This window comes from Quercus lobata, chromosome 2 (assembly GCF_001633185.2).
Source record: "Quercus lobata isolate SW786 chromosome 2, ValleyOak3.0 Primary Assembly, whole genome shotgun sequence".
NCBI lineage: Eukaryota > Viridiplantae > Streptophyta > Magnoliopsida > Fagales > Fagaceae > Quercus > Quercus lobata.
The window spans coordinates 17,660,600-17,674,723 of record NC_044905.1 but is presented as its reverse complement, the minus strand read 5'-3'; the positions used below and the strand labels follow the sequence as shown (position 1 = coordinate 17,674,723).

The following is a 14,124-nucleotide window of genomic DNA, read 5'->3' as shown; positions in this document are numbered from 1 at the left end:
TGCAATTTTCTACCATTCTGTCGCTCTCCAGTCTCCCCCTCCAAATCTAGATGATAGAGTCAAAGCGTCTATATATAGATTTTGTCCCCTTAAAAGCATGAAAAACATAAAAAGGCAAAGCTTGAAGAACTAATTTGATTGGGGTTATTAATATGTGTAATTTTCAAGTAGGGTTACCATGTAAATACAAGTGCGTCATCGGAGAGAAGGCATGACAGAGGGAATAAAACTCAACATGACATACTTAAAACATGAGATGGGGATTTATTACTTTGTATAATAATTGTATGCAACATCCTCTCACATAAAGGGATAGCCTCACAAGTGTAGAACCTATCTCTAAGATGAGGTGATAGTATCATAATTCAAACATATAATTGTGGCATGAATATCCTATAGTTATAGAGATTTAAAATCACAAGGTAGTGTCTAGGACTTAATGACAAGTTTCATAGAAAATTAAGAATGAAACATCACGCGACCATTCTATTGCTAAATGACTTCTTAAACCAGGGACACATGTCTATGACATAGGATTAAGGCTTGGCATAATAGCTAGGACTATTGCACCATACAATACCTTCTCAACAGTTCAAATTAAAAGTAAAAAAAGTTAATTTTTGATATTAACCATTAGATCAAGGAAGTTAAAAAAGTAAAAAAGTTGAGAGTTAAAAAAAAAAAGTTAATAATTTTGAAAAAGTGAAAATGATGTGAGAGGAATTGCATAGTGCAATAGCTACGACTATTGCATCAGATCCTAATCCCTATGACATATGCCACTAGTTTGGGATTTACTTACAACTTACACAATATTGTCAATTGCTTATATTAATTTGAAGATTATTTATTAGTTGCTATGTGGTCAAGTGCCTCCTATCGACTTAGCTATAACCATCTACTCAAACCCTTAATCCCAAGCACACTTTGTGAATTGGAGGTGCCAACTTGTCTAAAAGGTGCGGTGGTGTATAGTACTTCTCTTATAGTTAGACCTTTTTTTTTCCTATTTATTTGATTTTCAAGAAGAATTTTGCTAGAGAGCATTATTCAAAACTATTTAGGTATCTAAATTCATTTGGAACTCAAATATTTTAGACTCAAGTTCCTTAAAAAAAACAACTAGAAACTTAAAATCATCTTGAATTAGGTTTTTTCTTCATAAAATTTGAATTTGTAAAAATCAAGTTTCAAATGACACTCCATGATTTAATAGTTTGAAATGATGTTTTTTAACGAATTTGTGCTTGAAAATCAAATATCAATTCTGTGAAAAATAAAATAAATAAAACCACCCAAGGTGGGTCTCTCAAAGGTTAAAGCGAATGTAATTTATACAACAAAAATGCTAGGACCATAATATTTGATACAAAATTACAAATTACTCATGTTGTAAGTGGTGGAGTAAAAATTGTGAGTGTATATAGATCCGCAACGCCATAACTTACACACTAGTCATTTGGTTGTGGACAAGTTTTGGCAAAGTTGCGGCAAAAATTTATTTATTTTTTTATGGGACAAAAATTTTCAGTATTTATTTATTTATTTATTTTTGATAGAACAAAAATTTATTTTATTTTAAGAGAAGTTGCTTAAAAAATTGTGGCACTCGTTTAGTCTTTGTATAATACAAAGTCCACGGAGGGCAAAATCAGGAATATATAATTCCACTCAACGATTCGCAAATCACAAACACAGCTCCAGCGAGGGAGAGGGAGAGGATGAACCATAATAAGCAACAATCAAGCGATGGTGGGCACGACGATGACGCTGCGCTCTCAGATTTCCTCGCATCCTTAATGGATTACACTCCCACTGTAACACTCCTTTTATTTTAAAAAATAATACTGCCCTTTCTCTTTTCTCCTGGGAAAAAAATCCCAATCTAAACCGTTTTCAGCTTCATATTGATATTACTTGAACTGTTTTTTACCGAATGGAATTTCACTTTCAGATACCAGATGAGTTGGTGGAGCATTTCTTAGCTAAGACCGGCTTTCAATCTCCCGATCTTCGACTGTAGGTACTTTCTATTCATCTTCTTTTAATGTTACATTTTCAAATAGTGTCGATGAACTGAAAATAAAAATAAATTTTAAGAAATTTATTTTATGTTGTTCTTTCTGTTTTTTAGGATTTGATAATATGTGGTCGGTGATTTTCTTTTGAATTTATAAAATGGGTATTGCAGTGCTTAATTCAAAATTTGATGGGTTTATTTATTTTCTTAATTTTATGGAACTTATTTGTGGCAAAGGCTATCCTTTGGAGATTATCACTTTAGAAACTATATATAAATTTTCACACACACATGTTCATTGTTTGGAAATGCATATGTTTTGCTAACGGATTGTTATTATTTCTTTAGAAAAGATTGTAGTCAAATGAAAGCATGGTAGAGTATTAGTTGACTTTCACATTGTTGTCTTAAAAAAACCAGTTTGCGTCGTCGTTGGGAGGTAGATTTAATAAGAAAAAGGAAGATCATGTAGGTGTCAGTCAACTTCTTGTTCACATAGTTGTTTTTGTGGTAGGGATGTCCTGCCAAAGGTTAATTTGATCACCGAGAGTCTGCGTGATCATAAAATCTAAGTAGTCTAGTTAGCACAGGGAAAGCCAGATTCTCTTTTACAGTTGTAGTGGATGTAATTTAGCAAAGGGAAATTTATGAAGGTCTGCAAATTATGTTACGCAGAAGGGACAATCTCTTTATGCCCGTGCTCTTTTCCTTTTGTGCTAGTCTTTTGAGTTGTTTTTCTCCTATTTCTCACTATCATATAGCTACAAGTGTTTGATTGAAGTTATTGGTTCAAATTTCTGTAGAATAATTAGGATATCTTGATGATTTTGTCTGTTATTATTCACAATCATCAATCAATTGATAGTTAAAAGCTTATGTTTGTGATGTGGTTGACTATTTTCATTGTTTATTGTCAATGTATTCAGAGTTTAAAACATTTCCCTTTGAGCTGGATATTTTAAGAGATAATAATCAAGTTTTGTTTTTATTTATTTATTTATGAAATTGGATGTTTAAGCCCTTGAGCCATATCTTAGGTTGAGAACTTGAATGGGTTTGGATTCAGCTAGGCCTTTAGTTCAAGTCTTCTTTCATGAATGGGCTTTAGCTCAAATGGCATATTCTCCCTTTGTAAGAGTGAGGTGGAGGGTGAGGTTGTGGATTGAGACCCACACTGTGCAAGAGTAAATTATTGATAAAAAAAGTTTAAATCTTCTTAAAAGAGGAAAAAGAAAAGAAAAGAAAAGATATCAGATATTCTATATCTCATGATCTCTGTCTCAAATGACACTTCCTCTTTCTAGAATAGTGGATAGATGGGGAGGATGTGGGTCCAAAAAATAAAAATAAAATCTTTGATGTTATATGCTCTTGAAATTTTACTTTTCCTGTTAAATCCTGTCTAATTAAATTTTATTGGCTTCATTTTTGCAGAACTCGGCTGGTAGCCGTTGCTACGCAAAAGTTTATAGCTGAGGTTGCAAGTGATGCTCTTCAGTATGCTACTTAACACTAATGCTATTTCATCACACACACGTATACATGCAAATACATCAATATACACATGCAAACATAATATACAATTCTTTTCTATGATCTAGGAATTTAAACTGCAATGCATGTTTAGGTTTTGAAGGAGAGGTGTAGCGGTGGGAGTAGAAGTTGGTGAAGTCTTTGTACTTGACATATATATGCATATATATAACCAGTTATTTTGGACATGTAGGGATGTGGGGCTACATTAGATGCTTTCAGCAATTATTTTCTGTGCGTTTGGCTTCTTATACCTCAATCAAGCTACTTCAAAGTGCAAACTTAGACCTTTTATGGGTTCGTCTAGGGCCCTAGGCATAGAGGCATTGTACCTGGGTTTTGAATCTGTGTATTTTTTGGGTTAGTTTGGATCCAACCCTGTTGTCAATTGATTCTAAGATTTTTTCATGGAGTATTTATGGGTCATCCTCTATACTATCAACTCAAAATTGCACCCCTTAGTAGTTGCTTTTCTACTTAGTTATTAATTGTTAACTTCACATGATATGTAATATAGGCAATGCAAGGCAAGACAGGCTACTGTAGTTAGGGACAAAAGGGATAAGCAGCAAAAGGTGCTCCACATTCACTCTTTCTGTACATTTGTTTTTATATCATGATTATTTCTGGCTAGTCTAAGGCTTTTCTGGGAATAGGATAAGCGCCTTGTATTGACGATGGAGGACCTCTCAAGGGCACTGCATGAGGTAAGTGTTAAAGTGTTTTTATAACAAGTGTTTTGGATTGATGTAGCTTAATTGTAACTTTGGATGCTAACTTTTTAAATTTCAAGTTGAATTTAACATGAACTTTGGAGATTTGTGAAAAGATACACAAATATGCAGCTATATGATTATTTTATATATACAACTACTGGGATAAATATTGGCTTAAATATGTTAATTGAGCAGCATATATTTGGTAGACATTAGACTGTTAACATTTACTTATAAAAAAAAAAAAATGATTATTTAGTATGTCTTACACCAACCATAGGTGAAAAAATGCAATATCCATATTTGGTAATTTTTTTTTGATATAACACTATAAAAGAAAATAAGACACTTGAACAGAGAGGACCATGGAGAATAGGATTTCAAATAAATAGATGTAAAGTAGTAGGAGGGAAAAAACTTGAAGTTGAGCCTAGGATTGTATGATCTTATGATCTGAAAGAATAAACAATTTGGATGGGATAAAAATTCACTTTCTGGTGGGACTGTTGTAGGATTGCTTTCCAGGTCATAGGATTGTGTGAAATCTTGAATAGGAATTTTGGGTAAAAGATTAGCTGAAATCTAGGAGTACTTTTAAGGATAGAACAAATTCATACTTTCGGCCTTTTTTCTTGGGAGTCCCTTTTTGTTGGGCATCTTGTGGAAGCCCATTAAGATTAGACCAGCCAAATGGCCACTAAAGTATAAGGCATGTTCATATCATCATATGTGTTTTAAGAAATTTGTATCTGAATATGCCAAGAGCCTTTGAAGGGGTGCTTAATGAATCACACGGTGTAAGCCTTTCTAGCGGATTACATCTTCTGCCATGATGGGGATGTTCATTGGACTATTATGTTTATTTGATCCTTTCATGATTGGGAGTTGAAATCCTTCACTCCTTTTGATCTCCTAAATTCTTCCAATATTAAGAGGATAGGAACAGGGTAGATGACGTGGAGAAACACATCACAAGTAATGTGTGACTGTAAAATACCTATTAAGTTAAATGGTAAATTTTATAAGATTGCTATATGGCCAACTATGCTCTATGGTACCAAATGTTGGGCTGTTAAGACATAATGTATCCATAAAATGAGTGTAGCTTAAATGAGCAGGGTGGATAAAGTGAAGAAGCACATCACAAGTAGTGTGTGACTGTAAAATACCTATTAATTTAAATGGTTAATTTTATAAGATTGCTATATGGCCAACGATGCTCTATGGTACCGAATGTTGGGCTGTTAAGACGTAACATATCCATAAAATGAGTGTAGCTGAAATTAAAATGTTAAGATGAATAAGTGGAAATACACAGAAAGATAGGATTCAAAATGAGGAAATTCGCTTAAAGATAGGGGTAGTCCCTATTGATGAAAAGATGAGGAAGTCTCTTGAGATGGTTTGGTCATGTTCAGAGGAGAGCGATTAATGAACTAGTAAGAAAGAGTGAGTTGATCTAAGTTGTGGGAATGAAAAAAGATAGAGAGAGAGGAAGAGGAAGGCCGAAAATAACATTATTAGAAGGAATGAAAAAGGACATGTCAATTAGGGAAGTAATAGAGAGCATAACTTCAGATAGAATAGAATGGAGGAAAAGAATTCATGTGGATGACCCTAACTAATCTGTTGAGGATCCATAGCCAACCCCAAAAAATTTGGGACTAAGACTTTGTTGTTGTTGTCGCCATTGTATTCCTTTATGCAATATGTCTACTATTTGGAGAGGATGCAACAATTGCATGTTCGAAGGGACAGAGTGATCCCCATTGGAGTTAAAATTTTTTGTTATTACATGGTATGTATGATTAAATGGTTGCTTTAAAAATATGATGAAAGTTTTGGATTTGTTACTTATCAAAATTTTTTTTGGATTTGTCATTTTTGTACTTTTAATAATATTTTTAGCAATCCCTGTATACTTCCAGCCTACATAGGTTCAGATGTTTCTCTTTTTTTTTCTTTTGAATATAAATTTTCAGTTACTTATCAAAAGTAAAAGTAAGGTATTTGATGACATGGAAAAAAACCATAGATATGGTCCAAATGAATATTTTCATAGGTACTGATACATTGCAATAGCTTATAACAAATGCATTGGCCAAAGGAGTGAAAAAAAAAAAAAAAAAATCGAATGTGAAGCAAGACAGGTAATCAATTGGTCACTAGCTTGAGTGTGACCTCAAGTGGAGGGATTGGTTTTAAATGACCTCCCATTATTTTAGCATGAATTTTATCAATTTATTTATATATTTATTTATAAGTAAGCATGAATGTTATCATTTGGAACATAAGTGTTTAAATGACTCCTTGAAGTAAAAGGAGGTTAAGGCTATGAGATAGCATTGGTGTGCCTTGTGGAGACTCAGGTTAAGATGCAGTAATGGAGAGTGCTTTGAGGGTCAAGAAAATAAAGGAACGTATGGTATCTGGATGGGGTCTTCTAAATAATTATGAGAATCTTTATTTGGGAAGAATTTGAATATGCTGGGATAAAGATATCTAAATGTTTCTTTGCTGCAGAAGCCTGAATAGGTGATGCATTGTGTAGTGGAAATTAATAGTGATTCTTTTTATGCTTCCTTTGTGAAATGTTCAAATAATGGGATATTAGTAGGCAATTATGGAGTGAACTAAGATCCTTTAAGGCTTAGGTAGCTGATTAATCTAAAGTTAAAGTGGTTGTCAAGCCAAACAGCACCCAATTGCTGAGTTGTCAACCGCTAGCGACCATCATCAATTTTGGGTCTTCCTCACATTAATGGTGTTAGGAACACAATTATGGTTTGAGTGTTCTTTCAGAAATCCTAGTAGAATCTTGAATGGGAACAATGAGGGATTAGAGTTTCTTGGATCTTGGGTTTGGTTTATGGTTGAATGCGGAAGTGTGGATGTGAGTAGTTGACAGTTTGGAGGACTTGGACGAGGGATTTAGAACATGGGAGGGTCAGCCAAGGCTAGGGCAGAAAGTGTGGATGTGATTTGGGATGGGGTCTTGAAGGAAAATGACTTAGGGATTGATGGTAATGCAATAGCATTTTGGAATGGAAAGCAGAAGATTGATGGTTGACTTGGTTTGAATGAATGTATGAGTTGAGACATTGAATGTGTTGTGATTTCTTTGAGAGAGCCACTTTCTCCTATTGAGGAGGCCTCTAAGGGAGTCTCTTCCTCCAATGCAAGGCAAATAAGTTTAAGCAACAAATTGGTAATTTCATTCAATGAATTGGAAGTGTGATTGCAATTTGATCATTTATAGAACCATAGAGCTAATCCTATTGGCCCACGTTACCTCATCTTATTGGTTCTATTATTCCCTATGATCATTTATTAACATGTGATAAATGTGATTAGCATGCTAGGAATTGTAACTACCTACTCTATCCTTTTTTACTAACAACTAACCAACTCAAGCTAACCATGTGTACTCCTGGAATCTCTACAATCTGAGATCTTAATTGTCATCCCAAGCCTACCGATCAAAAAAAAAAAAAAAAAAAATTGTCATCCCAAGCCTAAATCATGTGCATGGAAGTGATAGAGAACCACCACTTAAAAACAGAGAGAACTGAGCAAGGATTGTCAATCCTAGGCCTCTGTGCTGTCTGGCACTTAGGTCTAGGAACTCTAAACTTCTTCTTCAAGGTCTGCCCTTGTTCCTCAAATCAGCTTGTGTTCCCTATCAGTTGGGCTCAATTTTTGCAAATCCCAATACATCATTGCCAAATCGCGATAGAAACCCACAAGTTCGTTGCAACATCCCTAAAACTTCCATCACTATTGATGTCCATCAATTCATCAACCATTCCTGGGTTGATCGTCAGTCACAAACATCTAATGCCCATTTACAGATTGTGGAGCTATTGGTTTCGGAGAGGCGTGGTTGATGGATTTATTTTGGTCATGATACCAAAATTTGACATGGCACAAATCAAAATTAATGCCACATCAAAATTGAAGAACATAAAAATAAAATATCCAAGAAATCAATACCTAAGTTCGTTTGGAATCAGCTTGGAATCAACACCAAGTGAGGAAACAAACTTAGGAATCAAAACCTAGAGTTGATAGGAATCAATATCAAACCATTGAAAAAACTTCAGCGGAAATTTTATTAATCTAGCAAATTAAACACTACTATAATTTACCCTAATTCTAATTTACTTCGGAAATCTCAATTATTGAATTACAAAAAATACAATTGACACTAGAAAATTAAATAAAAATGCTATTAATGTTATTAACTAATAAGTGATGCAGATTGGTTAAGGAAGAATAAAATATTTTAATATTTTATGTTGTTTTTTCTTTCCTGGTGGAATTAGGATTTATTTGCATTTACAAGTTCAATTAAAATCCTTTTTCTAGTTGAATTAGGATTTTAATTGTTTTTTCTTTTCCTAATTACATTGTTTTTCCTTTCTCAAGTAGAAATAGGTTTATTATTTCTTTTCCTAAAAGGAGTAGGAGAAATTCTATTCCTATAAATACTCTTTATAGAGAGGTTGATTATTATTATTGTGCGTTTATTAATAAAAGTTTGCTAGAGAGGTTTTCTCTATTATTTTGCCTACTAGCCTAGTGTTCTTATAGAACTTAGGTTTTGTGGAAGAGTTGTAGTAATTGTGTGTTACAGATTCTACTTCTACACGCCCACGCTGCATCAATAAGACCTAAATAAATTCAAACAGGCTAATAGAAAAAAAAATTACAATTGACTTCTTAAATAAAACTGTTTTTGAGCTTCCCACATCAAATTCACTCATGGATGAGAGGCAGTTTGGAGGTAGGAACAATTGAAGGGAAAAAGACTCTTAGCAGCTCGCCATAGATTTTTTGTGGGGAGGATAGGTATATTTTTTGGATATGTTTCAGGCAAAGTAGAGTTTTTCTCGTAAAACTGTGTATACACAGTAAATTAAAGTAACCATTTGATATAGACTTTGATGAGACATTACATGCGTCCATCTATAAAAAGGAAGTATTGAACAAGTTTCCTGATTTTGGGGTTTTGAGAGAGGCGATTGGTAAGTAGACTGACTCTCAACTTTGGAGAGGTTGATTTTCGGACTCAAACCTGTGACTCTTGGATTGGGTAAAGAGAATATTTGCCATTACAGCAAGGTCTGACATGGGTCCATCTATTCTTTTGTAAACTATATCCTATGGAACTGTTCTGTGACCAGTATAATGCTTCACCTTGTTGATTCACTATCATATCCTGTCATTTCTCAGTAACCATGCATTCAGTAAAACATTTTATTTTTCTTAGAACCTATACTACTGTCAGCTGACAGATTTTATATGACAATGGACACATTTTATTGGGGCAGTGTTGTGGGTAAACACCCATGGAAGCATAACCCACATTAGATACACAAACATAAGATCATTATGTTATATACTCCGATATGAATAGAAGCATTTTTTTTTCCAGTTATTTTAGGGCAAATGGAATGTAATTTTTCAATAGCTTTGGATCCATTTATTTAAAGGTGACACTAGAAATAATTGAATGCCAGTTATGTCACTTTGTTGGTGTTTAGAATTGTTTTAGATGCCATTGTCGCTGATTTAGATGTTCTATAGTTCTTTCCCTTGATTTTAAAGTGCATACTGGTTTTGCTATTATTTTCAGCATCTTAGTCATCATCATAATCAGAAGCTGATCCATTGGTTACCTTTTTTTCGTAATTAATCCCTTAGTTGTTGTTAATAAGCAGCATGGCGTGAATGTGAAGCACCAAGAGTATTTTGCTGATAGCCCTTCAATTGGTATGGATCCTGCTTCAAGAGATGAGTGAGTATTGGATTGGATCTATGCCAGAAGTTTAAATATACTACCCTATTTAGGGGTTTCAAAAATACTGCGAAAAGCTGAGGTTCACTGTATCTTTATCATTATGTTAGCCAATGGAGATATGTTTAATATCCAGTACCTGCTATTTTTCATTCATGCATTATATTGTGAAGAAGTGTGTTAATTTTATAGTTATGTTAACTAGAAATCCTCCCCTTTGTCTTTATAATTTTTTTTCCGTCTTTCATTTATTCTATTGGGACAAAGTCTTTTGGTTCTATAATTACTTGAATTCTGCAATACAGTCCTTCACAATTTTTTTTTGGGCAAATTGATCCCTGTCCAAATTCAAGTTAACAGAATTAATGTCGTATATCAAATTGCTGATATAGTAATAACATCCCTTGTGTACTAAATTATTTTAGTTATGTTTTAAATAAAATATATATTATTAATTAACAAAAAGTGGACCTCTCTCTTCTTCTCCTAAACCCTAACCCCAACCAACCCTTTATAAGGAAGCTAATTTTGTTGCTCACAATATTGTAAAGTCATTAAGTGGGCTCTTTTGTGTAACCGTGAGGGGAACATCCCCCATCTCTGCCATCCTTGATTTTTGATTGGGGAGTTGGGAGCAAGATAGTTAGGGCCAAGATAGTTAGGGCCCGTTTGGTAAGAGGTTTACAGTAACGTTTGTATTTTTTTGGAAATATGTATGAGTGAAAAAATATGTAAAAATATGTGTAATATTGTTTAAATACTAAAAATTGTTGTTTAAACAACAGTAACAATCAAGCCTCAGTGTTTCCTTTCTTTGTTATTTTGTTTCACTTTTTAATTTTAATGAAAAGTATTATTTAGGGATGAAGGGCCAAAACCTTATGGGTGACCTCACCCAACCTGTAGTGCATCTTATACCAACCATTGGGTTCCAAGCCTCATTTAAAAAAAGGGTTGGCCCATTATCCATCTGGGACAAACTCAAGACTACAAATGAAGGCTATTTCCCAGCTCATACCAACATCAAAGTGACTTGCTAAAGAATTAAGAAACAACAGCCCGAACCTTATGCATGACTCATACACATGGGACAAGCTCAAGACTACAAAAGAAGGCTGTATGGAAGCTCTTACCAACATCAAAGTGACTTGCTTAAGAATTGAAAAACAACAGCAGCCCGAACCTTCAAGAAATGATCGATATCAAAAGGGTGACAATCCAACGATAGCATAAAGAGTCAAAAGAATAGGTTAAAGGATATGTGAATTGGAATGAATGTATAGGAATTTTGAAATTGTGTCTCTGTCCCCAAATGTGCACGCATGGTTAAAGCCTTAAAGGTATGTATGCATACCCAAAAACCTGTGTACGCAACTTTCTCCATGCGCACGCGTGCACAGCTTGACTCAGGAAAAGCAAAATCTATGTTTTTAATTTTTTTGATTTGATTTCTTTGATACTTTTCATGTTTGACTCTGATTAAGTTAGAAAATAATAATTAATTGCCATAGTTTTCTCTTTGACTTTGACATAATAAATTAGATTTAACATATTTAGAATAAGATGTTTTCTTACTAATGCATGAGCTGATTTTTTTTATTTGTTTGCTAATTAATTAGGAATATTGGATTTGATTTATTTAATTTTGATATGTTGTGTCTTACTTTGTTTTGAATAATGAATCAAACGAATAAGTTAAACATGAAATGTGAATTGGAATGAATGTAAAGGAATTTTGAAATGGTCTCTGTAAAACTAGCATACAAAGCATTCCCTATGCATATGCAGCTTGACCTAGAAAAGGTCGAATCCATGCTTTGATTGTTTGATTTGATTTCTTTAATACTTTTAATGAATGGTTATCATGTATGACTCTGATTAGGTTAGAGAATAATAATTAAGTAAAGTCATAATTTTTTCTTTTAACTTTTTCATAATATATTAGATTTGACATATTAAGAATAAGATGTTTCCTTATTAATGCATGGGTTGATTTTGTATGATTTAATTGCTAAAATAGTTAAATGAACAAAAAAATGGGGGCAAAACACCTATGAATTGTCTTTACACACTAGTGCAAATCATCGCTGAAGAATTGCTCAAGCAAAAGAAAATCCAGTATTGCAATCGGAAGTAGAGGTCATTGCTTCTTATGAGGACTCAAACACCCCTATGAACTCGGCAAGTACAAAGTATCATCTCATTGGCAACAAGAACCAAATACAATGTGATACCCCAGTTTGATTGATTGTGTGATGTGTGTGTGGGTGTGTGATGAGTCTTACATCGGGTATTTATTGGGTAGATCTGGATTTTATTAACAATTACAAGGAGCCTCAATTGTGACTAATCCTTTTGAGGTATAGCGTAGATGTGGCTAGCGCTTTTCCTTGGATCGTTATATATGGTATCAGAGTTGACCCGATAATCCCGTGTGGGCTCAGAGACACTACCCCACAAAGTGGGCCCTAACGAGGACATTAGGGATTTAAGTGGGGGAGATTGTGATACCCCAATTTGATTGATTGTATGATGTATGTGGGTGTGTGATGAGTCCCACATCGGGTATTTACTAGGTAGATTTGAGCTTTATTAACAACTACAAGGAGCCTCAATTCTGACTAGTCCTTTTGAGGTATAGCGCAAATGTGGCTAGCGCTTTTCCTTGGGTTGTTACATACAATCTACTTCATTTCAAAGTCAAATACATCAAGCATTCATGGTAGGATGGGTTTTGAGTAACCTAATTTACAACCCTTAACAGATTTTTTGCAACGTAATGTTTAATCAAAATCCTACAAAAGGGTTCTCATTGCCCAACTTTCATTATTTTGGACTTTGAAATAAAATTGAGCCATGTTAATCCCTCAAGATTGGTGTTAGGGTGTTTATAAAAAAAATTGGTGTTAGGGCTTGTTTGGTTTAGCTTTTGGTCTTGGGTGTTTTGAAAACCTATATATATATATATATATATATACAGTGCAATTTTCAACCTCTTCACATGCAACAAACCCAACATCCAATTTCCAACCTCCTCACAGCTTTTCTAATCCCACATCTTCTTACCCCTCTTCTTTAAACCAGAATCACCTCAATGATTCTTCCCTTCACTCTGCTGTCAACCTCCTCAATATCAACCACATAAATCATTTTGCTGAAGGATCCAACCCACTCCTTAACCAACAGGAAGGTGCAAGTTTGAACGACCTTAACAAGGTTCAGATAAACCCTCCAACCCCTATTAATTCTCCCATTTCAAGTACCCCCACCTTTGTCAACAGGGAACCTGTAAGCCTCCCTAACATGGAACTTAGAAGTAACAATGACACTTCTAATCCCAACTGCTTTGGCAATGCCAGATTCTCAATGAGACCTAAATGGTTACCACCTAATGATTCAAATCTCAAATGGACCTAGATTGAAGGATTTGGTCCATTTATAACAAATGGTCAAAGTTGCCATCCACAGTTTAAAGCCTCTGACATTGAGAGTGATACTACTGCTGTGATGTTTAATTTAGATCAATTGAATGAAGAAAGACCAGAAGCTTGGCAAGATCAAGGATGGGCAAAAGGGTGCATTCCAGAGTCCCCTGATTCCTTCATTGAGTCTTTGGTTCAGAGAGTTGATTGTGGGAGATTTAGATTTGAACTAGGAGGCTCAAGTCATGGGCCAAGTTTAATTGATCCATTTGCTGGAGAGGCCTATCTCAGTGTTGAACAGGGTCCTGAGTCCACACAGCCTCAACAAAACATGCATGCAAGCCCATCCTTTGAAAATCAGCCCAATACTAATGAGGTCGCAATGGGAGAATTAAGCCCATTTGAACTTCTTAATTTGGGACCAGGGCCTCCATCTATCACAAGTTCAATGCCGTCATCTTCACAGAACACTTACCTTAGTTGCAATGAGGTGTGGGATTCAACCACTGGAATTGACACCATCAGAATCAGTTCTAGGAAAAGGATCAGAAAAGAGATTGGAAAGTTTGGCAGGAATATAAAACAAAAGTTATGTTGTGCTATGTTTGATGAGGAGGTTCTTCAGGTACAAAC

General features: G+C 34.5%; 1 protein-coding gene across 1 annotated transcript; it reads left to right on the top strand.

The window, feature by feature from the left end:
- Nucleotides 1-1,659: 1,659 nt before the first annotated feature.
- On the top strand, nucleotides 1,660-10,234 carry LOC115974784 (transcription initiation factor TFIID subunit 10-like). The gene is made up of 6 exons (XM_031095301.1): nucleotides 1,660-1,817; nucleotides 1,955-2,019; nucleotides 3,455-3,517; nucleotides 4,071-4,128; nucleotides 4,210-4,260; nucleotides 9,993-10,234. The coding sequence occupies exons 1-6, from the start codon at nucleotides 1,722-1,724 to the stop codon at nucleotides 10,071-10,073; spliced, it is 414 nt and encodes a 137-aa protein (XP_030951161.1). The 5' UTR covers nucleotides 1,660-1,721; the 3' UTR covers nucleotides 10,074-10,234.
- The last annotated feature ends 3,890 nt before the right edge of the window (nucleotides 10,235-14,124 follow it).